This window comes from Rattus norvegicus, chromosome 13, assembly GCF_036323735.1.
Source record: "Rattus norvegicus strain BN/NHsdMcwi chromosome 13, GRCr8, whole genome shotgun sequence".
NCBI classification, from domain to species: domain Eukaryota; kingdom Metazoa; phylum Chordata; class Mammalia; order Rodentia; family Muridae; genus Rattus; species Rattus norvegicus.
Window position 1 is genome coordinate 61,387,068 of NC_086031.1, and position 27,094 is coordinate 61,414,161.

The window sequence follows — 27,094 nt, forward strand, 5'->3', positions numbered from 1 at the left end:
TAAGATTTTACATTACTTTCCTGTTAATTCTGCATATACAATATCTATTCCACTATCAATTTACTTTGATTCTTAAAACATTTCTCTGTCTTATTTTGTTCTATGTCATCATACATGGTAAATAAAATAAGTTTCAAAGTTGGTAGTTGACCCCAGAGAAAATACCTTTAAGCAAGCTTTCTGCATTTTGGTCATTACATCACAAATAAAATAATTATTTTAAATATTTTTGATGTAGTCTTGTATGTCAATAAATGGATTTTTCCCATGCTTATCAATAAGACATTTTTCTTCTACAATATTGAACACTTTTAATACTCCTTCCATATTTTATTATAATCTTAAAAATGTAATATTTAAAAATAACATTTATAGTTCCTTTTATGAGTTTATATCCATTTTAATGGTCAATAGATGTATGCTACCAAGGCATTAAAATGTATGGCTCAGAGTAGAATTTTGATATTGTATTAAATCTTAACTAATAACCGTGAAGAATATATTTAAGATTGTTTTTTATGAGTGGCAAAAAAATATGAACTGGCTTTTGTGTGAGGTCTTCATGAGACAGTCAACTCATATTGGTAGAAAACAATAAGATTTTCTTATTAATCTAGGGCTTTGTTTTTGCCTTATGACAAAGTTAACATGAGAGATAATTTGTCAATCATTAAGTGCCTCTCAGTTGTTGAGTAATATTTTAAACAGATTTAGATTTATTTAATAAGTTGTTTTCCCTTTGTAGCACTCTTCTCTAACTTTTGAGAAAATTTGCTTACACACAAATTCTTTCCCTGATGGACCATTCTCCTTTTACTATGTCTGTGTACTTAATTTTGGTTGGTTCTTTTTCCTGGGTTAGTGTCCAAGCCTCTTTACTACACTTTTTCACAATCCATATTTTTTCTACATTTTGATTCTTTTTATCTTACCTCCCTTCCAATCATCTCTCCAAGTGTTTCTTTCTCTCTTTACTCTATGAAATGCTCTTCTTCAATTTTATTTTTACTTTTATTTTTCTCTAAGATACTATACAAACAAATTAAAGGAACAAATTTTTCCTTTCCCTCTCCTTCCTCTTCTTTCTCTTCTCCCATTGGAAAATATCAGGCCTCTCAGGGTTGTCAACTCAACGTGGCATAACAAGCTACAAGACATTACATCAAGACTAGACAAGGCAATCTAGCAGGAGGAAAAGGATCACAGAAGCCTGTAAAGATGTCGGCGACAGCTCCATATTCACACCTTTAGAAGTCCTATAAGAACACTAAGCCACCCAGCCATCAAAGACATGCAGAGGTCCCAGGTTTTTTGATTCCTGCAAGTCCATATATGTTCCCATCAGTTAATTGATTTTTGAGCCATGTTCTCCTGTCCCAGATCCCTACAGCTACAGCAATCCTTTCTCTCCCTCCTTAGCAATACAGTCTGATACCCACCCAACATCTGGATATGAGAGTACATTTGCTACCATCCAGGAGTTAGAAGTCTCTTTGATCTCTTTGAAGACAATTCTGCTAGGATCTGGTCCCGGAACACTGTAGTTCAAAGGTTCCGTGACTGGGCTGGTGTTCTAATCTCCCCATTTGAGGTTTGCCTGGCAACAGAAGATGGGCAGTAAGGCTCCATGTCCCCCATTACCAGGAATCCCTTCTATGGTCACTTTGGAGATGTCATGGCTTTTACATCTCCGTTTCACCACTGAAATGCACCCCACCTTCAAACACCTCTCCCAGTATTTTGTCCCCCATCCCACTCATCTAATCTCTCCTTGCTCCTAATCCTACCCACACACAGTCTATCCACAAAATCCATCTTATTTCCCCTTTCCAGGGAAACACTTGTTGCCCCCTTAAGCTTGCCTTGCTACTTAGCCTTTCTGGATCTGTGAACCATAACGTCATTATCTTTTACTTGACAGTTAATGCTCACTTATAAGTGAGAACATAACATATTTGTCTTTCTAGGTCTGGGGTTTATTATAGAGGATGGCTTTTCCTAGTTGCATCCATTTGCCAGAAAAATTCAAAATAATATTGCTTTTTTAAGAAGTGTAAGGTACCATATTTTTTTTATCCATTCATCAGTTGAAGGATGTCTAGGTGGTTTCCAGTTTCTGGGTTTATAAATAATGCTGTGCTAAACATGTTTGAGCTAGTGTCCATGTGATAAGATAAAGCATCATTTGGGTAAATGTCCAGGAGTGATGCAGCTGGATCTTGAGGTATAACAGTTCCAATTTTCTGAGAAACCCTCATATTAATTTCTAAAATGACATTCAAGTGTGCACGGCCACTAGCAGTGGAAGTATGTACCCCTTGCTCCACATCCTTGCCAGCATGAGCTGATATTTTTGGTTTTGATCTTAGTCATGCTGACAAGTATAAGGGTGGATCTTAAAGCCATTTTGATTTGCTTTGACTTGGTGCTGAGGATGTTAAACATTTAAGTGTTTTTCAGCCATTTGAGATTCCACTGTTGAGAATTCTGTTTAGATGTTCCCCATTTTTAACTGGATTACTTGGTTTGTTGATGTCTAGTTTTTGAGTTATTTTTAAATATGCATTTTGGATATTAGCCTTATATCAGATGTGAATCTGGTGAAAATCTTTCTTCATTCTGTAGTCTGCCATTTTGGCCATCCTGGCCATACAGAATCTTTTCAGTTTCCGGAGATATTATTTATTATGTCCATCTTAGTGTCTCTGCAATTGGTGTTTAGTTCAGAAAGTTGTCTCCTATGCCAATGCCTTCCAAGCTATTCCCACTTTTTCTTCATCAGGTTCAGTGTATCTTGTTTTATGCTATGTTTTTGGTGTAAATGAACTTAATTTTAGTGCAGGGTGATATATATATATATATATATATATATATATATATATATATATATATATATATATATATATACATTTGCTTTCTTCTACATTCCTACATCCCATGAGACCAGCACCAAGTGTTGATAAACTTTTCCCATTGTATGTTTCTGGATTCTTAACAAAAACCAGGTACCGGTAGATTTATTTCCAAGTCTTTGGTTTGATGCCATTGATGAATCTGTCTGTTTTCAGGTCAATATCTTGTAGTTTTAAATTTTATATCTGAAATACAGCTTGAAAGCAGGGCTGGGATACATACAGAAGATTGTTTATTTTATAGGATTTTTTTAGCTGTCCTGAGATTTTTGTGTTTACAGATGAAGTTGGGTATTGTTCTTTTAAGATGTCTGTCTGTGTTCTATTTTTATGTGGATAGTGTTCAATCTATACATTGCCTTTTGAACCATGGCCATTTATATCATGTTAATTGTAGTTATCTCTGGTCATGGAAGATCTCTCCATTATCTTATATATTCTTCAATTTCCTTCAACAAGGATTTAAAGTTTAGAACACACAAGTCTTTCATTTGCTTGATTAGAGTTACCCCAAGATATTTGATATTATTTGTGCCTATTGTGGATGGTGAGTTTTCCTTGACTTCTTTCTTACCTTTTTGTTACATATATAAAGGAGGGCTAAGGTTTTCTTTTTATTTTAGTTAAATGTGTATCCAAGTACTTTACTGAAAAAGTTTATAAGCTATAGGAATTCCCTTGTAGAATATTAGCAGTCACTTATATATACTCTTATCATTGTAAATAGAGATACTTTGACTTCCTTTCAAATTTGTAGCCCCATCATCTCCTTTAGTTTTATCAACTCCTTGATCATGGTACATGTGCATTTTATTGTGTTCTTAGAATCATTTGTTGAGTATTTTATTGAGTATTTTTATATCAGTGTTCATGGGAGAAATTGGCATGAAATTCTCTTCCATTTTTGAATCTTTGTATGGTTTGATTATTAGTTGACTCATGAAAATATCTTTTCTGTTTCTATTTTGTGGAATAATTGAGAAGTATTGATATTAGCTCTTCATTGAAAGTCTGGTAGAATTTGTGCTAAAACATTCTAGCTCTGGGCTCTTTTGATGTTGGGAGACTTTTAATAACTCTTTCTATACACTTAATGGTTATAGGTCTATGAAAAAATTTCATCTAATCTTGATTTGATTTTGGTGAATGGTATCTATCAAGAAAATTGTCTATTTCTTTCAGATTTGCCAATTTTGTGGAGTACAGATTTTTTGAAATATAACCTAGTTGATTCTTTGAATTTCCCCTATGTCTATTGTTATTTCCCCCCATTTCTGATTTTGTTAACATGGATATTCTCTACCTGTCTTTTAGTTGGGATAAGAGTTAGGCTATCTTAATGACTTTCTCAACGAATCAACTATTTGGTCACCAATTTTCTGTGTTGTTCCCTTTTTTCTATTTTATTGATTTCAGTCCTCAGTTTGATTATTTTCTGCTGTCTACTTCTGTTGGGTATGCTTCTTCTTCTTCTTCTTCTTCTTCTTCTTCTTCTTCTTCTTCTTCTTCTTCTTCTTCTTCTTCTTCTTCTTCTTCTTCTTCTTCTTCTTCCTCTTCCTCTTCCTCTTCCTCTTCCTCTTCCTCTCCTCCTCCTCCTTCTCCCCCTCCTCCTCCTTTTATTTCTAGAGCTTTCAAGTGTGTTAAGTTGCTCATATGAGACTCACCAATTTTTATGTGAAGGCACTTAGCGCTATGAGTTTTCCTCTTAGCACTGGTTCCACAGTTTTCCATAAGTTTGGGTATGTTGTACAATCATCTTCATTAAATGTTTCTTGTATGCAGCAAAATGATGGATTCTGCTTCCTTATCTATTCTATTAGCCTGTGTATTTTTACTGGGGAATTTATTCCATTGATATTGAGATACATTAATGACCAATGGCTCTGTTAATATAAGCTCTGTATGTTCTATGTCAATTCCTATTATTTTGGTAGTGGTGGTGGGAGTAGTGGTGGTGGTACTGTGTATGTTTGTGTGTGTGTGTGTGTGTGTGTGTGTGTGTGTGTGTGTGTGTTGGAATGTTATTGTGTTTGTTTGTTTCCTTTTTTGAGTTTTAGTAGTGTGAGATTTATTGCACATGTTTTAATAGGTGTAGTTAATCACCCATCATTGGATTTTTCCTTTTAGTAACTTATATAGGGTAGGATTTGTGGGTATATACTGTTTAAATTTGATTTTCTTATCAAATGTTGTTTTGTCTCCATGTACAATGATTGAAAGCTTTTCTGAGTATAGTAATCTGGTCTGGCATCTGTTGTCTCTTAGTGCCTGAAGAATATCTGTCCAAGGCACTGGGCATTTAGAATCTTCACTGAGAAATTGGGTATAATTCTAATACGTCTGTCATTATATGTCTTTTTGACCTTTTATCCTTACAGTTTTTAGTAGTCTTTCTGTAATCCATATGTTTACTGTTTTCATTATTCTATTGTGAGTGAACTTCCTTTACCTGCCCAATCTATTTGGTGTTCTACAAGGTTACCTTAATAGATAAGTTCTTTTTTATGCTAGATAATTTTCCTCTATGATTTCATAAAATATATTTTCTGGTTTGTTCATCTAGATTCTTTTCTTTCTATTCCTATTGTTCTTATATATTGTCTTTTCATAGAGTCCCAGATTACCTGAATGCTTTATGTTGGGAATTTTTTAGATATAACATTTTCTTTTATCAACGAAGCTATTTCTTCTGTTGTATCTGCAATGTCTGAGATTTTTTTCTTTCATCTCTTGTCTTCTGTTGTGGCTGTAGTTCTTGTTTGCTTACCTAGATTTTCTATTTTGAGAATTCCCTCAGTTTGTGCTGCTTTTATTTCTGTGTCCATTTTTATGTATTGAACAGTTTCCTTTTACCTATTTGTTTGATTTTTCTTGCTTTATTTGCGCTCTTTAAGGGATTTATTGATTTCCTCCATATATTTACTTGTCTTTTCCTAGATTTCTTTAGAGATTTTTTTCATCTTCTCTTTAAGGACTCCTTGTGTCTGCATAAAGTTGGATTTAAGGCTATATTTTGTTTGCTTGTTTGTTTCTTTGTTTTGTGCTTCAGCTGTGTTGGAATATCCATGTCTTTCTGTCCTAGGGTAGCATTGTTCTGGTGGTGACATATTCCCCTGGCTATTGTTGCTGTGTGCTTACACTGGCATGTAAGCATTTTAGGACTTGGTACAGATTTCTGAGTTTTTCTTTATTGGATAGGTGTGTTTTTCCTTTATTTCTGTTTCTTTTTGTCTTCTGGAATTTGTGGTTTGTGTGTGTGTGTGTGTTCACATTTGATTTATTTGTGTGTATCTGTCCAAATTCGGGGATGGATGTCTGGTAGTTAGCTTAACCTTTAGAGCAGCAGGTTTCCTCTTTCCTAGTTGGTTATTGGGATTCTGTGATAAGGGGGTGGGATTTGTGGGCAATGACTGAGTGGAGGAGGGCCAATGTTGGGCTACCTATCTGTGGCTCTTTAGTCAGGTCTGCTTTCTGATCCAGAGAGAGTCTATGCCTGAGTTTGCTTATCTGTTGTCTTTTCTGACTAGCATTTCATGCACCTCCACTTCAAACTACTGTGCCCTACAAGGAGAAGTCTTCCTTCATTGGGGCCTGAGGCATAGCAACAGGACAGGATGGACAGTGGTGGAGTGTGACTGGGGATTGTGGAATGAGTATTTGGGTACTAAATCTAGGGAGTGTGGCACTATGAACTACTTTTATGTAAATGTCAAGACCAATGACATACATTTGTTGAAAAGCTGCAGAAGACCTGCCTGATTCCCATCAATATGGTAGAAAATCTACAGGGTTTAATTCTTAGTGGTCAACCTCGTAAGTGGTAGTTTAACTGATCCAGGAATCTCTCTGTGTTTGTGAATATACATATAAATATGAATCAACAAAAGGACTTATTTATTTGCCTTGCGCTTTATGAAAAAAAGAAAAAAGAAATATAAAAGTCATAAGCTACATTGGAATTTTGAAGATAACCTATTTTGAACTTTTGAAAGTTACAGAATTATATAACAAAACTAAATTTTACTCTGTTGGGAAAGGCTGTGTGAACTTTTGAATACATTTGAAACATCTAGTATGCAATGCTGAAACTCACTGAATATTCACTTTTGACTCCTACTTACACCAAGATTTCACTGAGAGTTAAAGAAAAAGAAAGATTATTTGATTTATTTTTTCTTTGAAAAATATCTCTTACCTAGTAACATGGAATTGAGTCAGCACAGGGTAGTTAGAGCGCAAAAAGGAGAGGAGACTGTGAGGCAAAGCTCTCCTTGCTCTCTCTCCATAGCTGGTGCAGCATTTGACTTAATGCTGACCTTCTGAATTCACAGATGACAATCTTAAAAGCAAGAAAATGAACATGATCTTTCGTCAGCATGTCTGTGCAATCACAAATGGTCTAAATACTGGGTGGGAAAAGTTTAAAAGCTGAAAAAGTAATTGTTTTCTCTCAGTATTCCTACAATTCTTTCTACAGTACACTACGATTGTGGTCTCAGGCTTTAGCCGTAGGCTGATTTATTTGTTCTTCTGTTCTCAAACATGATTAGAGTTTAAAGGGATGGATGAGTCTGCTCTAAGAATTTACGCCTTGGTTTCAGGGAAGCAAATAAAATCTTCAATTCAGGTGGGATTTACATTTTATACATTTTGTATCAGAGAAACATGTACAAAACTAAATATCCCAGCAGAAAATTGAGGGGAAAAAAAGGGAGGAAGGATGGAAGTAAAAGTGGGAAGAGAAATAAAGAGAGGGAGGAAGGGGAAAGAGAAGAAAATAAAATGAAGGGAAAGAAGAAGAGTGGAGGAAAGGAAACAGAATAGAATAAACGGGGAAATTACTCTCTGTACCTCCAGGCCACTGCAGAGACATAACTTTCATTTGTAACATTTGGGCACACTTGTAGTAAGGTTTATCACAGAGTTCACCATAAAAATATTTAGAAAAACTCAGATATACAATTCCTTAGTCCAGTTTTGACTACTAAAACAGAATGTTACAGACTGGCAAGTAAGTAATAAAGAAATAGCAATAACTGTCTTGTATTTCTATAGCCATGGTATTCAAAAGCCCATGTGTAAGCAGGCTAAAATATGTATCTGTTGTTGCCATTGCTCTTCTTGTTATTGGTGGCAGTACTGTTGCTGTCTATCCTAGAGGTTAAACGTGTTCCTTCCAAAGGAATGTATTCTCACTGACAATGGAATAAACTCATTAACGAATATGGTAACACCCAGAACCAAATGGCTTCTCATAAGATTCAATGCCTGACAGCAGTATTTTTTAATAGGTTTCAAACAATAGAATAGTTTCTGGAATTTGGTTAGTGGTTTTTGGTGTGATTAATATTAAAGAGAAAATTGTTTGGTTTTGTTTGTCCGTCTCCCTCTCCCTCTCCCTCCCCCTCTCCCTCCCCCTCTCCCTTCCCCCTCTGTATGTATGTGCATGTAAAATGGTTCTTTTATATCTTTACTGGATGTAGATTTGGCAAAACATGCAGGCTGTAGTAAGCTTGGATTTACTTTATGGCGGTAGTCACATGTCACATAGAATCTAAATATTTATTTAGGTTCATTTTGTTTTATATTTCTAGAACTTCAACCTACTGGCTCACTCGCATCCAGTCTTTTCTCTACTGCAATGAAAATGGCCTTCTGGGTAGCTTCTCCGAGGAAACCCATTCCTGCACATGCCCCAACGACCAGGTAGTGTGCACAGCCTTTCTGCCCTGTACCGTGGGCGATGCCTCGGCCTGCCTGACCTGTGCACCTGACAATCGCACCCGCTGTGGCACCTGCAACACGGGTTACATGCTGAGCCAGGGACTCTGCAAGCCTGAAGTCGCTGAGTCAACAGATCATTACATTGGCTTTGAGACCGACCTGCAAGACCTGGAGATGAAATACCTGTTGCAGAAAACAGACAGACGAATAGAAGTCCACGCCATCTTTATCAGTAATGACATGCGCCTCAACAGCTGGTTTGATCCTTCCTGGAGAAAGAGGATGCTCCTGACCTTGAAGAGTAACAAGTACAAGTCCAGTCTGGTCCACATGATCTTAGGTCTGTCTTTACAGATTTGCTTAACTAAAAACAGCACGTTGGAGCCAGTGCTGGCTGTTTACATCAATCCCTTTGGAGGCAGCCACTCCGAGAGCTGGTTTATGCCTGTGAGCGAGAGCAGCTTTCCAGACTGGGAGCGGACTAAATTGGACCTTCCACTGCAGTGCTATAACTGGACACTGACTCTGGGAAACAAATGGAAGACATTCTTTGAGACAGTACACATCTACCTGAGGAGTCGCATCAAAGCAAATGGCCCCAACAGCAATGAGAGCATTTACTACGAGCCTTTGGAGTTTATTGACCCATCCCGGAACCTGGGCTACATGAAAATCAACAACATCCAAGTGTTTGGCTACAGCATGCACTTTGACCCAGAAGCCATTCGGGACCTGATTTTGCAGCTGGACTACCCCTACACTCAGGGATCCCAGGACTCGGCACTTTTGCAACTACTAGAGATAAGAGACCGTGTAAATAAACTCTCCCCACCTGGTCAGCGACGCCTGGATCTGTTTTCTTGCTTGCTTCGTCATAGACTCAAGTTGTCTACTAGTGAGGTGGTGAGAATTCAATCTGCTCTTCAGGCATTTAATGCCAAGTTGCCAAACACAGTGGATTATGACACAACCAAATTATGTAGTTAACCTTAAATGTCAAGCACAACCCAAAATCTTGGAGGAGTTTTTACAGTGCTTTTGTGGAAGTTTATGTTTGGAAAAGTAAATTTAAATTGTCTTTTCAATATCTGTCTTATATCAGTCAATAACGTTGGATGGCAATTTACACACATGAACTTGCTGACAATGAATATATTATACTACAGTTTTGGTTTATGAATGAAATAAATACTGACACCAGTCTAGAAGACATTCTACTTTTTACAATAAATTTCATTTGTAATTTTATATGTTCCGTGGCAATGCTTTTGTGCATTACATCCTCTAGAGGGAACATAAAAAGATATAAATAAAATTTTGTAGCTGAACAGTTATTAACAAGAAGTGCTGTGGGATTCATTTTTTTTTCCATGAAATGAGTTCTATTTGATATAGTTTGTAGAAACCTGGGGAAAATTCACCAGGACATTTTGAATGGAAACTGTTAAGGGTTCCTTTTGATCATCTTTTCTGAAAAACCAAATAAGTGAACTGTTTGTACCCAGGTTCTTTCTTTTGGAGACAAGCAGAATAGCTGAAGGATGTTCATCAGCTGTGTAAAGAAACCAAAGCAAAAACCAATCATCATTATGATTGATATAAAAATCAATTCTTTTTTTTTTCTGGAGCTGGGGACAGAACCCAGGGCCTTGCGCTTGCTAGGCAAGCACTCTACCTCTGAGCTAAATCCCCAACCCCAAAAATCAATTCTTAAATAGATATCAACACATTTCAACAAACATGCATCAAAATGAGATGATTAAAAGCCAAAGTGCAGAGAACATATAAACCAGTAACATCCTCTATAATCTTTCACTAATTCCAATTCTAATAACCAGCAATTGATATTGTGCAAATAACTATGAATAATGAAAAAAATTGTGATTTCAGCATCTTACAAATATCTATAAGATAACACTTCTAGATTTCACGGGTTAAACTTTAAGGGTATAAAAATGCTCATATAAATACTTGACATGCAAATAATCATATCATTGTGAGACTCACATTACTAAAATACAGTTGATGTAGAGACCTTTCATAACTACCTTAAATGCTTATTTTGAATGTAACATTGATTTTTCATGTCTGTCATACAAAAGTAGACATATTAAATTATTTTTCTATAAATTCAAATTTCATTATAATAGAGTACATAATTATTAGAACATATTTTGTTATCACTAAGATCTTTTCTAGATATAGCTTATAGGCTTTCCTTACTGTATAACAAAATGAACTATGAAGACCAAATTTATTTCATTTTATTTTATTTTTTTGGTTCTTTTTTTCGGAGCTGGGGACCAAACCCAGGGCCTTGCGCTTCCTAGGTAAGTGCTCTACCACTGAGCTAAATCCCCAGCCCCCCAAATTTATTTTCAAGTCATATGTCATCTTTTCTAAGAACACAAAAAGAGACATTCATGAAAAAAGCGTGATATTTAAATAAAACAATGAATGAAATAATATAAGCATTCTGCACATATTCAAGACTCTTGAGATACATATCTTCAGTTAAAAAATAAGTTGCTTGATCCTATATTATATATTAATACTGTCTGCAAGGCAAAACATGATGCCCAATGTCCAATACCTTCCATGTTATCAATAATTTAATAGAAAATTCACATCAACATTAAACCTTCAAGTCTTCTGTGACCACAAATACTGCATTGGTAAACATTTGCCTTTAGACTATCCCCTTCCCTTTGTAGCAACGATTGGGAACAGTTAGTTAAACTCTTTAAGACCACAGAGCTAGAGCAGATTCTTCTAGAACCAATTTGATAATTTTGATCTTAACCACTGATTTTTAAAGGAACCAACATATATAGACAGTAACACAGGGTAACAAGGAAATGAGTTGAAACCAGATAATGTAGCAGAATATTGGAACTCACAGCATTCCTGAAAATACAATGAAGTTGTTATTTACCAGATATAGTCAATCACCCTCAGCCTGTGCATACTCATCAATATGTTTACAATGACCTTTACAAAATCATCATGGTGTCAGCTGATCTAAGACTCTGCCATCCAGAAATTATCCCAGCACCTTTCACAATTACTAATGGTTTCTATAAAGCAATCTTTCCCAAGTAACTAAAAATGTGCAATGGTTTTACATCTTTTATTGCATGACTGAATATTCCATGGACAGTGTAAGGGACAGAAGAGGAGATGATCCCAAGACCACAGGTAAGAAAGTGCTTACAGACTTCCAGTAATGGCAAATATAAACTAAAAATCATATTGAATGGAATAAAATATGATTATCTCCAACCCTCCGGTAAGTCTTTTGAATGTCTTAATGGCCTCTCTGGATGGCAAAGAAAAGAATTCATTCCTTTCTCTAAATTGTATTTCTATGATAATGAAGAACACTGTATGTAAACATACCAAAGAAATTCTTAAGTGCTGATACATATTTTAAAGGATATATTGCCAATACATGACTACCAGTTATTAATTAGCCACATACTATTAAATCTCAAGAAATGTGCAGCAGGTTATAGACAACATAATAATAAATTATGCATTCAGAGAGTAAAGACCATAACAGCATCATTTCTGCTGAACTGGATTATATGAAAGCATTTCTTCTTGTAGTTTAAAGAATTTTAGAATTGTTTCTGTTTGAGACATATTATCCTATAGCCCTGCCTGACCACTGTGGCCAGGAAGGGCATGAGTGTTTGATCCTCTGCCTCTGCTTCTGCCTCTGCCTCTTAAATACTGAAGAACTTAAAATCTATAATAAAGATAACCTTTCTTTCAAAGACCTATTTAAAGCAAACACATATTTTTAAAGAGTGTATTAGTTTGACTTTCTTTTTTAACTCCATTTCTGTAAACAATTTTTGTTTTTTATTTACATGTATGTATGTACGTGTTCCTGTGTGTGAATTTAGGTGTGTGGAGGGACATGCAGAAGATAGGAGGCAGCAAAATTTCCCTGGAGCTGAAGGTATAGGCTGTGGGGAAGCTAAACTCCAGTCCTCTATGAGAGCAGCCAATGATCTGAACCACCACTCTGTCTCTACAGTTCCTGATATTAGCTCCTTGATATTTTCACTGCATATCTCTAATGACAAGCTGAATGAATTCCATGAAATTGACGTTCTGGAAATGAAAACAAAAATATGGAGAATTTGATTTCTCTAGGGAACGCTCCATTCTCCCACATACATTGATTACCATCATAGTTTGACCTAATTTGCTATTCCCTGGGATAGCCAATGGATTTTAACTAGATGAAATCTTTACCAAAATGACCTAAAATCAATCAATCAATCAATCAATCAATCAATAAAGAAAGAAAGAAAGGAAGGAAGGAAGGAAGGAAGGAAGGAAGGAAGGAAGAAAGGAAGAAAGGAAGAAAGGAAGAAAGGAAGAAAAAGCTGGTAACCCTCCAGAGTTTATTTCAACAAAATATGCTGCTAGGTTCCTTGGTTTTCTCTATATTTTTATGATTCCTGTAAAATAGAAAAAAATATTTTTAGGCTTCTCTTGAGCCTTGTATAGTCCTGCACTCAAACTCATCTCATTTATGAGGAAGGAAGATCTTCGTGTTTCTTATTAAAGTGAATGACACAGATAGCACTCTCTTATGTGAATTACAATGAAAGAGGGAGCAATAAGAGACAAATAATAAAAATTTAAAGAGAAAAACAAATCCTAAAAAACACATACATTTTTAAATTTGGAACTTTTTTCTTCTGAAGCATTTTTCCATCTTTATTAATATATATATTAATATATATATATATATATCAATTCAAATGTTATACCGTTCCCCCGGATTTCAGACCAACATCCCCCTAACCCCTACCCCTACCCTTCGGTATGGGTGTTCCCCACCCCATGCTCCAGCATTACCGACCTCACCACAATAATCACGTTAACTGGGGGTCCAGAATTGGTAGAACCAAGGCCTTCCACTTCCACTGGTGCCCCTACTAGAATAGTCATTAATACCCATGCAGTGGGAGCACAGGGTCAGTACATGTACAGTCTTTGGGTAGTGGCTTAGTCCTCAGAAGCTCTGGTTGGTTAGCATTGTTGTTCATATGGGGTCTCAAGATCCTTCAGCCCTTACAGTCCTTTCTCTGACTCCCACAACAGTGGTCCTGTTCTCAGTTCAGTGGTTTGCTGCTGCCATGCACCTATTAATTTGCCATATTCTGGCTGTGTCTCCCAGGAGAGATCTACATCCGGTTCCTGTCAGCATGCACTTCTTTGCTTCATGCATCTCATCAAGTATGTTGGCTGTATACGTATGGGCCACATGTGGGGCAGGCTCTGAGTGGGCGTTCCTTCAGCCTCTGTTTTAAACTTTGCCTCCTTATCCCCGCCTCAGGGGATTCTTATTCTCCTTTAAAAGAAGGAGTGAAGCATCAGCACTTTGGACATTCTTCTTGAGTTTCATGTGTTCTGTGCATCTTGGGTAATTAGAGAAAATGAGCTAATATCCACTTATCAATGAGTGCATACCATGTGTGTTTTTCTGTGATTGGGTTACCTCACTCAGTTCCATCCATTTGCCTATGAATTTCATAAAGTCATTGTTTTTGATAGCTGAGTAGTATTCCATTATGTAGATGTACAACATTTTCTGTATCCATTCCTCTGCTGAAGGGCATCTGGGGTCTTTTCAGCTTCTGGTTATTATAAATAAGGCTGCTATGAAACATAGTGGAGCATAGTGTTTTGTTGTATGTTGGAGCATATTTTGGGTATATGCCCAAGAGAGGTACAGCTAGGTCCTCAGGCAGAGCAATATCCAATTTTCTGAGGAACTTCAAGACTGATATCCACAATGATTGTACCAGACTGCAATCCCACCAATAGTGGAGAAGTGTTCCTCCTTCTCCACATCCTCGTCAGCATATGCTGTCATCTGAGTTTTTGATCTTAGCCATTCTCACTGGTGTGAGGTGGAATCTCAGGGATGTTTTGATTTGCATTTCCATTATGACTAAAGATTTTGAACATTTCTTTAGGTGCTTCTCAGCCATTCGGAATTCCTCAGCTGTGAATTCTTTGTTGAGCTCTGAACCCCATTTTTGAACCCCATTTTTAATAGGGTTATTTGTCTCCCTGCAGTTTAACTTCGTGAGTTCTTTGTATATTTTGGATATAAACCCTCTATCAGATGTGGGATTGGTAAAGTTATTTTCCCAATCTGTTGGTTGCTGTTTTGTCCTAACCACAGTGTCCTTTGCCTTACAGAAGCTTTGCCATTTTATGAGATCCCATTTGTCAATTCTTGATCTTAGAGCATAAGCAATTGGTGTTTTGTTCAGGAAATTCTCTCCTGTGCCCATGTGTTCGAAATGCTGCCCTAGTTTTTCTTCTATTAGTTTGAGTGTGTCTGGTTTGATGTGGAGGTCCTTGATCCACTTGGACTTAAGCTTTGTACAGGGTGATAAGCATGGATCGATCTGCATTCTTCTACATGCTGACCTCCAGTTGAACCAGCACCATTTGCTGAAAATGATATCTTTTTTTCCATTGAATGGCTTTGGCTCCTTTGTCAAAAATCAAGTGACCATAGGTGTGTGGGTTCATTTCTGGGTCTTCAATTCTATTCCACTGGTATATCTGCCTGTCTCTGTACCAATACCATGCAGTTTTTATCAGTATTGTTCTGTAATACTGCTTGAGTTCAGAGATAGTGATTCCCCCGGAAGTCTTTTTATTTTTGAGGATAATTTAAGCTATCCTGGGTTTTTTGTTATTCTAGATGAATTTTCAAATTGTTCTGTCTAACTCTCTGAAGAATTGGAATGGAATTTTGATGGGGATTGCATTGAACATACAGATCATTTTTGGTAAAATGGCCATTTTTACTATTTTAATCCTGCCAATCCATGAGCATGGAAGATTTTTCAATCTTCTGAGATCTTCAATTTTTTTCTTCAGTGGCTTGAAATTTTATCATACAGATTTTTCACTTGCTTGGATAAAGTCATACTGAGGAATTTTATATTATTTGGGACTATTATGAAAGGTGTTGTTAACCTAATTTCATTCTTGGCATATTTCTCTTTTGTGTACAGGAAGGTTACTGATTGATTTGAGTTAATTTTATACCCAGCCACTTTGCTGAAGGTATTTATCAGGTTTAGTAGTTCTCTGGTGGAACTTTTCAGATCACTTAAGTATACAATCCTATCGTCAGCAAATAGTGATATTTTGTCTTCTTCCTTTTCAATCTGTATCCCTTTGATCTCCTTTTGTTGTCTGATTGCTCTGACTAGGACTTCGAGAACTATATTGAATAAGTAGGGAGAGAGTGGGCAGCCTTGTCTAGTCCCTGATTTTAGTGGGATTGTTCAAGTTTCTCTCCATTTAGTTTAATATTAGCTACTGGTTTCCTGTTTATGGCTTTTACTATGTTTAGGTGCAGGCCTTGAATTCCTGTTCGTTCCAGGACTTTTATCATAAAGGGATATTGAATTTTGTGAAATGCTTCCTCAGCATCTAATGAAATGATCATGTGGTTTTTATCTTTCAGTTTATTTATATAGTGGATTATGTTGATGTTTTTCTGTATATAAATCACCCCTGCATCCCTGGGTTGAAGTCTACTCGATCATGATGAATGATTGTTTTAATGTGTTCTTGGATTCAGTTTGCAAGAATTTTATTGAATATTTTTGTTTTGATATTCATAAGGGAATTTGGTCTGAAGTTGTCTTTCTTTGTTGGATCTTTGTGTGGTTTAAGTGTAAGAGTAATTGCGGCTTTATAGAAGGAATTCAGTAGCACCCATCAGTTTCAATTTTCTGGAATAGTTTGGAAAGTATCGGTATGAGGTCTTCTATGAAGGTCTGATAGAATTCTGCACTGAACCCATCTTTATATGGGCTCTTTTTGATTTGGAGACTTTTAATGACTGCTTTTATTTCTTAGGAGTTATTGGGTTGTTCAAATGGTTTATATCTTCCTGATTTAACTTTGGTTCCTTGTATTTGTCTAGGAAATTGTCCATTTCCTCCAGATTTTCAAGTTTTGTTGAATACAGGATTTTGTAATAGGGTCTGATGATTTCGTTAATTTCCTCTGTATCTGTCATCATGTCTCCCTTTTCATTTCTGATTTTGTTAATTTGGACACACTCTCTGTGTCCTCTGGTTAGTCTGGCTAAGGTTTCATCTATCTTGTTGACTTCCTCAAAGAACCAGCTTTTGGTTCTGTTGATTCTTTGTATAATCCTTTCTGTTTCTACTTTGTTTGATTTCAGCTCTGAGTTTGATTATTTCCTGCCTTCTACTTCTCCTGGGTGTATTTGTTTCTTTTTGTTCTAGAGCTATTAGGTGTGCCATCAATCTGCTGATATATGCTCTCTTCTGTTTCTTTCTGCTGGCACTCAGAGCTATGAGTTTTCCTCTTAGCATAGCTTTCATTGTGTCTCATAAGTTTGGGTACGTTGTACCTTCATTTTCATTAAATTCTAAGAAATCTTTAGTTTCTTTCTTTATTTCTTCCTTGACCATGTTATCATTGAGTAGAGCATTGTTCAAATTCCATGGATTTGTTGGCATTCATTCCTTATTGTTATTGAAGACCAGCTTTAGCCCATGGTGGTTTGATAGGACACAAGGAATTATTTCTATCTTTCTGTATTTTTTAGAGGCCTGTTATGTGCCCGATTATTTTGGAGAAAGTACCATGAGGTGGTGAGAAGAAGGTATATTCTTTTGTTTTATGATAGAATGTTCTGTAAATATCCGTTAAGTCCATTTGGTTCATAACTTCTGTTAGTCTGTCTATATCTCTGTTTAATTTCTGTCTCTATGATCTGTCCATTGATGAGTGTGGGTTGTTGAAATCTCCTACTATTATTGTGTGAGGTGCAATGCGTGCTTTGAGCTTTACTAAGATTTCTTTTCTGTATGTCTGTGCCCTTGAATTTGAGCATAGATATTTAGGATCAAGAATTCATTTTGGCGGATTTTTCCTTTGATGAATATCAAGTGTCCTTCCTTATCTTTTTTGATGAATTCTGGTTGAAAATCAATTTTTTTCTTTTTTCCCTCCATCTTTATTAACTTGTGTATTTCTTATGTACATTTCAATTTTAATAGATATTAGAATGGCTACTACAGCTTGCTTCTTCAGACCATTTACTTGGAAAATTGTTTTCCAGCCTTTTACTCTGATGTAGTGTCTGTCTTTGTCTCTGAGGTGTGTTTCCTGTAGGCAGCAGAATGCTGGGTCCTCATTACATATCGAGATTGTTAATCTGTGTCTTTTTATTGGGGAATTGAGTCCATTGATGTTGAGAGACATTAAGTAATAGTTATTGTTGCTTCCTGTTATCTTCATATTTGCCTGTGAGATTATGTTTGTGTACGTGTTTTGTATTTTTTGTTGCAAAACAATTAGTTTCTTGCTTTTTCTAGGGTGTAGTTTGCCTCCTTGTGTTGGGCTTTACCATTTATTATCCTTTGTAGGGATGGATTTGTAGAAAGATATTGTGTAAATTTGGTTTTGTCAAGGAGTTTCTTGGTTTCTCCATCTATGTTAATTGAGAATTTTGCTGGATACAGTAACCTGGGCTGGCATTTGTGTTCTCTTACTTTCTATGACATCTGTCCAGGATATTCTGGCTTTCATAATCTCTGGTGAGAAGTCTGGTGTAATTCTGATAGGTCTGGCTTTATATGTTACTTGACCTTTTTCCCTTACTGCTTTTAATATTCTTTCTTTATTTTGTGCATTTGGTGTTTTGACTACTATGTGAGGGGAGGATTTTCTTTTCTGGTCCAATCTATTTGGAGTTCTGTAGGCTTCTTGTATGCTTATGGGCATCTCTTTCTTTAGGTTAGGGAAGTTTTCTTCTATGATTTTATTGAAGATATTTACTGGTCCTTTGAATTGGGAATTTTCACTCTTTTTTATACCTGTTATCCTTAGGTTTCATCTTCTTATTGTATCCTGGATTTTCTGTATATTTTGGTGTAGTAGTTTTTTCTGTTTTACATTATATTTGACAGTTGTTTCAATGATTTCTATGGAATTTCTGCTCCTGAGATTCTCTCTTCTCTCTCTTTATTCTGGTGATGATACTCGCATCTGTGACTCCTGATCTCTTCCCTAAGTTTTCTATCTCCAGGGTTGTCTCCCTTTTGTGCTTTCTTTATTTTTTTCTATTTCCATTTTTAACTCCTAGAATGTTTTGTTCGTTTCCTTCTCCTGTTTTGTTGTTTTTCCAATATTTCTTTACGGAATTTTTGTGATTCTTCTTTAAAGGCTTCTAGTTGTTTACTTGTGTTGTCCTGTATTTCCTTAAGGGAGTTATTTATGACTTTCTTAAAGTCCTCCATCATCATGATAAAATGTGATTTTCAATCTAGATCTTGTTTTTCTACTGTAGTTGGATATACAGTGTTTGCTTTGGTGGGAGACTTGGGCTCAGATGATGCAATGTAGTCTTGCTTTCTGTTGCTTGGGTTCCTGCTCTTGCCTCTCACAGTCAGGTTGTCTCTGTGTTACATTGTTTTGCTATTTCTGACAGTGGCATGACCATCCTATAAGCCTGTGTGTCAGGAGTACTGTAGAACTGTTTTCCTGTTTTTTTTTTTTTTCAGTCAGTTATGGGAACAGAGTGTTCTTTACTCAGGCATATAGTCATTCCTGTCCACAGGCTTTCATCTGTCCCTGTGGACAGGAACCAGATGTTCCTGCCCCTATTTCTCCTAGGTCCCTGTACACAGGGGACCTGATGGAGCTAGGCGCTTTCCTCTAGAGTCAGAATTAACTCTTATACCTAAACCACACAAAGACCCAACAAAGAAAGACAACTTGAGACCAATTTCCCTTATTAATATCAATGCAAAGATACTCAATAAAATTTTTACAAACTGAATCCAAGAGCACATCAAAACAATCATCCATCATGACCAAGTAGGCTTCATTTCAGGAATGCAGGGATGGTTTAATATATTGAAAACCATCAACGTAATCCACTATATAAACAAACTGAAAGATAAAAATCACATGATCATTTCATTAGATGGGGAGAAAGCATTTGACAAAATTCAACACCCCTTCATGATAAAAGTCATGGAAAGAACAGGAATTCAAGGCCCATATGTAAACATAGTAAAGGCCATATACAGGAAACCAGTAGCTAATATTAAACTAAATGGAGAGAAACTTGAAACAATCCCACTAAAATCAGGGACTAGACAAGGCTACCCACTCTCTCCCTACTTATTCAATATAGTTCTCGAAGTCCTAGTCAGAGCAATCAGACAACAAAAGGGATACAGATTGAAAAGGAAGAAGACATAATATCACTATTTGCTGATGATATGATTGTATACTTAAGTGATCTGAAAAGTTCCACCAGAGAACTCCTAAACCTGTTAAACATCTTCAGCAAAGTGGCTGGGTATAAAATTAACTCAAATAAATAAGTAACCTTCCTCTACACAAAAGAGAAACAAGACAAGAAAGAAATTAGGGAAACGATACCCTTCATAATAGTCCCAAATAATGTAAAATACCTCTGTGTGACATTAACCAAGCAAGTGAAAGATCGGTGTAATAAGAAATTCAAGCCTCTGAAGAAAGAAATTGAAGAAGATCTCAGAAGATGGAAAGATCTTCCATGCTCATGGATTGGGAGGATTATTATAGTAAAAATAGCCATCTACAGATTCAATGCAATCCCCATCAAAATACCAATCCAATTCTTCAGAGAGGTAAATAGAACAATTTACAAATTCATCTGGAATAACAAAAAACCCAGGATAGCTAAAACTATCCTCAACAATAAAAGGACTTCCAGGGGAATCACTATCCCTGAACTCAAGCAATATTACAGAGAAATAGTGATAAAAATTGTATGGTATTTGTACAGTGACAGGCAGATATACCACTGGAATAGAATTGAAGACCAAGAAATGAACCCACACAACTATGGTTACTTAATTTTTTACAAAGGAGCCAAAACCATCCAATGGAAAAAAGATAGCATTTTCAGCCAATGGTGCTGTTTCAACTGAATATTAGCATATAGAAGAATGCAGATCAATCCATTCTTATCACCCTATACAAAGCTTAAGTCCAATTGGATCAAGGACCTCCACCTCAAACCAGATACACTCAAACTAATGCAAGAAAAAAGTGGGTAAGAATCTCGAACATATGGGCACAGGAGAGAATTTCCTGAACAAAACACCAATTGCTTATGCTCTAAGATCAAGAATCGACAAATGGGATCTCATAAAACTGCAAAGCTTCTGTAAGGCAAAGGACACTGTGGTTATGACAAAATAACAACCAACAAATTGGGGAAAGATCTTAACCAATCCTACAAGTGATAGAGGGCTTATATCCAAAATATACAAAGAATTCAAGAAGTTAGACTGCAGGGAGACAAATAACCCTATTAAAATTGGGGTCCAGAGCTCAACAAAGAATTCACAGCTGAGGAATATCATATGGCTGAGAAACACCTAAAGAAATGTTCAACATCTGTAGTCATAATGGAAATGCAAATCAAAACAACCCTGAGATTCCACCTCACACCAGTGAGAATGGCTAAGATCAAAAACTCAGGTGACAGCATATCCTGGTGAGGATGTGGAGAAAGATGTGGGAGGGGAACACCCATATAGAAGGGGAGGGAGATGGGATAGGGGGAGGTTGCCAGGAAGGGAATAACAATTGAAGTGTAAATAAGAAATATACAAGTTAATAAAGATGGAGAAAAAATTAAATAGAAAAAAAAAGAAATGTGTGGATTTCAATAGTCTCCTCTGGTTTCCCAGACATGTCTGCCCCTTTGAAGGGGTAGCTCTCTTTTCCATGGGATTTGGGTGCAGGGAGCTGTTTAACCGTTTCTGTTCAGAATGGGTTGCAGTCTGGACTGCAGTACTCCTGCAGCTTTACTGTATCTTCCTGTGCCCAGAGGCACTATACAGTTTCCTCTTGGGCCATGGATGTGGTCAAAGGTGGGCAGAAGTGATGGTCTCTCCTACCCTACAGTCTCAGGATTGCCCTCACCTCTGTGCGATCACCACTCTCTCCCACTGGGTTTGGGGCACGGAGTTGTGACCAGGATCAGTGAGGTTCGCTCACCAGCTAGAAACTAGAAGTGTCCAGGTCCCCGAGTAATTTTGCCTTTGTGTGTTTCTTTATTTACATTTCACATGTTATTCCCTCTCCCTGTATCCTGTCCATATACTCCCTATCCCATCCCCTATCCCCCTCCTTCTTTAGGGTGCTTCCCAACCCACCAACCCGTCCCTGCTTCCCCACCCTGACATTCCCTTACACTGGGGGGTCCAGCCTTGGCAGGACCAAGGGTTTCCCTTCCCTTTGGTGCCTAAGAGAGGATTTCTAACTGTCACATTAAATATAGTCAATGTGTTGCTTTCTTGTTTTAAAAATGATCACATAACTCCTGAATATCAAGCAAATATACTTTGCGAGTTTCATATATTCAACACATTACAGACTGTGGAAGAGACCATAAATTGCTGAAATTATAAACAATCTGAGGGAGAATATACGACATAGATTCCACAGATTCATATATTTCAGCACTGATACTTGTTAGAATTACAATCACATGGATTAAAAACACTATTAGTTCTACATAAAGTCACTAGTATTGTGGAAAGAATTTGAATAAGATCCAGGCTTGTTAATGTGGCTAACACTACACACACACACACACACACACACACACACACACACACACACACACACACACACTTTTCCTTTTGGTTTAAAATAGCACACTGTTTTTAGCAAGTAATCTGCTATTAATAAATTAAAAATATAGAGCTAAGCTATTTTTCATGAATCAATAAAGAATTGTGTGTTGAAACAAAAGAATATTTAATAGCTATTCAACATTCCCTTAATTTGAAAAACAAAATCCATATGGAATGTCGTCAAAGTCAAATAAGTCCTCACATTATGGAAATAATAGACAATGAAGAAAGCAAGTTCAAGAAATATAGAAAACTGAATATTTAAAATGCTAGAAAACTATAAAATCAGATTTTAAAACCCAGCAGCATGGTGTAGCATGGACCTGTATTCTCAGCCCTCAGCAGGCAGGGGAAGGAAGATCTCTTTGAGTCTGAGTCCAGCCTGTCTACATAACCAGTTCCAAGATAGACAGGGATACATAGAGAGATACTGTCTCAAAAGAAAAAAGTAATAAACATGTATAGGGTTTTTAAGAGGCTTTTGTATATTTTCCAGATCAACATTATTGATAATAATATCAGATTATACAGAGTAGGAGAAATATTACACTTGTTTCTGAATCATTATTTATTTAAATAATGCTTCAGAAGCAAAAAACTGAGATTTTCCTCAGACTGCCTACTATAAAAGTGATGGATATTAGTCATACGGGGGTATGCTTTAAAGATATCCAACCTGTAGGATTTTTATAACCTGAAAACTCACAGCTTTCCCTACCCATTTGTTGTGTCTTTTCTGTATTCTAGTATTTAATATTCTGCTGTCTTTCACTCCACCTACACAGATTTACATTTCTATATACTATATTTCTGATAATCTAAGGAAAACCTTTAAAGAAATAACTCAATCATCATCCCTAATTATTCCAGCACTTGACAAATATGTTTTCATAAATAGAAAATTTCACAAATATCTCCATTAAATTTACATGAAGCTGACATCATAATTTTTAATAACCTTGTAAATTAGAATATCCATGTCACATCATTTGATGCTTATGGCAGGAAATCCAAGTGTGATAAAATTATACAAGTAAATGAATTTCAGACAGAATAAAATATCACATTGGAAATTATTTCATGCACTCTAAATCATTTTAGCAATTAATAACTAAAATATTTGTCAGTCTAATGACTAGTCTATATACCTTCTGTAAAATAACTGCAAAGCATTTTTTACTCATTAACCATCTAGACATTAAGGTATTACCCTTGAGGAATGGTGTACAAGAGGACTTCCATATGAAATTGCAATCCTTATGTATTTATGATTCCTCTATTTCTGTCAGAAGCATTACAGTGAGAATAATTGTAATAGAGCTTTCAAAAATACAAGACTAAATAAATAAGTACCAGAATTTTGAACTCATTCTTACACTTTTCTTTAAAATTACTACATACATGCACCCTTACCAAAAGTTATTAATTGCCAGGTTATTTTTTATACAAGCAGTATAATGATTTCGTACTTTTTGTTCACTATGTTTTTGAGAAACATCTACTCCCATTCTTTTCCCATTCAGTCTACAAGCTCAATGTATTTTCTGGGGCAATTTTCAAAATTGACTTAAATGAGGAACAGCATATAAAATAAATCCTCAGGTTCTCTATAAAGGGAGGGGCAAAGTTAATATGGAAATAGTGCATCTACATTTCTAGTAAGCTATATTTGCAATATACGAATAAGGAAATGGTGTTAGGTGCATCTGTGGATCTAAGATACTGTATTTACAAACATAATCACTATGAAGCATTATCATGTTTTACTAACATTTGAAAGCCTGGTATGCAATTTGCATTTACCTATAGCATGGTCAAGGAATTGTTGAGGATTTAGTTGCAAGCACTCCCTCATGGACACTATTGATTCACAGTGCTCCTCTGAGTCAGACTCTTCTCTGCTGCTTCTTTATGCATGACTTTACTTGAGAGAGAGAGAGACAGAGACAGAGACAGAGACAGAGACAGAGTCTCTTGTCATCTTGATTGAACATCTTTATCCAAGTTACATACTTTTTATTCATGTTTTATTGTGCTTGTTATACATTCCAAGATCTCAAGGTCTTTCCTAATACCCTAATAGACTACATTTGGATAAAGCAATACTTCTTGGGGATTTCAACTCTGCTCCCTCACTCTTTACCCCACCAGGCATTACCCAAGTTCTTTATGCTACATAATCTCTTCAGCACTTCTGTTTCAGGAGCTTTGATAATTCCATTCGTTGGGTTACTCTGTAGGTCTGTGTAAAAGAATAATTGCTTACACTTTCAATTTTAAATGTTTATAGGGGAGCGCTTTTTGAATAAAGGAGTGTTGCTGTGATGGAAACACACAGCTCATCTTCTCCCTTTAATTCCCCTTGGTACCTTTCCAAGCCTTTCTCTACTCAGTTACTGAATGACCACTGAAGGCAGAAACCTTTTAAAATGCAAATTTGCTGTGTGTCTCTCTATAGAGTAAAAATACAACTTGTTAGTGGGCATGGGCATGTAATGTTTTTCTTAATGCAGTTCTAGGGTATTACCTGCCTGATTCTTCCACTGAATTTATTTCATCCTAATACAAATCTATCTGTGAAAAGTGCTTGTGGTGCACAAAATCCTAAATGCCTAGATACTTTTTCTTTCTTTTCTTTTATTGAATAATTAGACACAAAATTGAATAATTAGACACAAAATCCTAAATGCCTAGATACTTTTTCTTTCTTTTATTGAATAATTTCTTTAAATTTCATATCCCCTTTCATGGTTTTCCTACGCAAACTCCCAATCCCATCCAATCTCCCCCTGCTTCTGTGAGGGTACTCCCCAACCCACAAATCCACTCCCTCCTGCCTCCCCACTTTGGCATTCCCTTACACTGGTGCATCAAGACTTCACATGACTAAGGACCTCTCCTCCCATTGATCTGCTATATATGCAGCTGGAAGAGCCATGGATTGCTCCATGTTTACTCTTTAGTTGGTGGTTTTGTCCAAGGAAGCACTGGAGAGGAAGGGGGTATGGTTGGTTGATATTATTGTTCTTCCTAGAGGGTTGTAAACCACTTCAAATCCTTCAGTCCTTTCTCTAACTACTCCACTGGGGTCCGCATGCTCAATCCAAGGGTCAACTGTGAGCATCTACCTCTTTATTTGTCAGATTCTGGCAGAGTCTTTCTGGAGGCATCTATGTCAGCATGTACCTACTGGCATCCACAATAGTTTCTGGGTTTGGTAACTCTAAATGAGATGGGTCTGCAGGAGATGCAGTCTCTGGATGGCATTACCTTCAGTCTTTGCTCCAGACTTTGCCTCCATACTTCCTCCTGTGAGTATTTTGTTCCCCCTTCTAAGAAGGACTGAAGCATCCACACTTTGATCTTTCTTCGTCTTGAGCTTCATGTGGTCTGTGAATTTTATTGGGTATTCCAAACTTTTGAGCAAATATCCACTTATCAGTGAGTACATACCACGTGTGTTCTTTTGTGATTGGGTTACCTCACTCAGGATCATATTTTCTAATTCCATCCATTTGCCAAAGAATTGCAACCCACATAGGAAGACCAATATCAACCAACCAGACTTCCCAGAGGTCTCAGGAATACAACCACCAAAGAAAGAGTACACACGGAGCTACCCATAGCTTCAGCCACACATGTAGCAGAGGATGGCCTTATGGGGCATCAGTGAAAAGAGAGGCCCTTGGTCCTGACAAGTCTTGATACCCCACTGTAGGGAAATACCAGGTCTGGGAAGAAGGAGGAGGGAGTCGTTGGGTGGGGGAATACCCTCATTGAAGCACGGGGAGGGGAGAATGGATGGGGAGATTCTGGAGGGGAAATGGGGAAATGGGATAACATTTGAAATGTAAATAAAGAAAATATCCAACAAAAGAAAAGAAAAAAAGAATTTCATGAAGTCATTGTTTTTAATAACCGAGCAGTACTCCATTGTGTAGATGTATGACATTTTCAGTATCCATTTCTCTGTTCAAGGGTATCTGGGTTCTTTCCAGCTTTTGACTATTAACAACAAGGCTGCTATTGAACATAGTGAAGCATATATCATTGTTATATGTTGGAGCATCTTTTGGGTATATGTCCAGGAGATGTGTAGTTTGGACCTCAGAAAGTACAATGTCTAATTTTCTGAGGAACTACCAGATTGATTTCCAGAGTGGTTCTACCATCTTCTAATCCCACCAAATCCTCTAGGAGTGTTTCTCTTTCTCTACATTCTTGCCAGCATCTGCTGTAATCTGAAGTTTTTATCTTAGCCATTCTGACTGGTGTCAGGTAGAATCTCAGGGTTGTTTTGATTTCCATTTCTCTGGTGATTAAGGATGTTGAACATTTCTTTTGGTGCTTCTCAGCCATTCCATATTCCTCAGTTGAGAATTCTTTATTTATTTCTGTACCTCACTTTAAATAGGCTTATTTAGGAGTTGGGGATTTGGCTCAGTGGCAGAGCGCTTGCCTAGGAACCGCAAGGCCCTGGGTTCGGTCCCCAGCTCCGAAAAAAAAGAACCAAAAATAAATGAATAAATAAATAGGCTTATTTAATTACCTGGACTCTAATCAAGCATGTGAAAGATCTGTATGACAAGAATTTCAAGTCTCTGAAGAAAAAAAAATCGAAGAAGAATTCAGAAGATTGAAATAGTTCCCATATTCATGGTTTGGCAGGATTAATATAGTAAAAATAGCTGTCTTTCCAAAGCGATCTACAGATTCATT

At 36.6% G+C, this 27,094-nt stretch overlaps 1 protein-coding gene and 1 long non-coding RNA gene across 6 annotated transcripts in view; one reads left to right on the forward strand and one right to left on the reverse strand.

The window, feature by feature from the left end:
- Positions 1-9,977, forward strand: part of Brinp3 (BMP/retinoic acid inducible neural specific 3) — a 432,918-nt gene extending 422,941 nt beyond the window's left edge. For 3 of the 4 annotated variants that reach the window (XM_017598680.3, XM_017598682.3, XM_039090416.2), the window contains exon 8: positions 8,507-9,977. In XM_017598680.3, the coding sequence (XP_017454169.1) occupies positions 8,507-9,623 (1,117 nt within the window). In that variant the 3' untranslated portion in view covers positions 9,624-9,977. The remainder of the gene's footprint in view (positions 1-8,506) is intronic. The other variant, NM_173121.2, reaches the window with a different exon arrangement.
- The window catches only part of LOC120096273 (uncharacterized), a 56,159-nt gene that overhangs the window by 16,487 nt on the left and 12,578 nt on the right, over positions 1-27,094 (reverse strand). The window contains exon 3 of one of the 2 annotated variants that reach the window (XR_010057047.1): positions 21,908-24,299. The exons of the other annotated variant lie outside the window; for it this stretch is intronic. This is a non-coding gene — a long non-coding RNA (uncharacterized LOC120096273). Of the gene's footprint in view, positions 1-21,907; positions 24,300-27,094 lie in introns of those variants that run through there. 2 annotated transcript variants of the gene reach the window in all.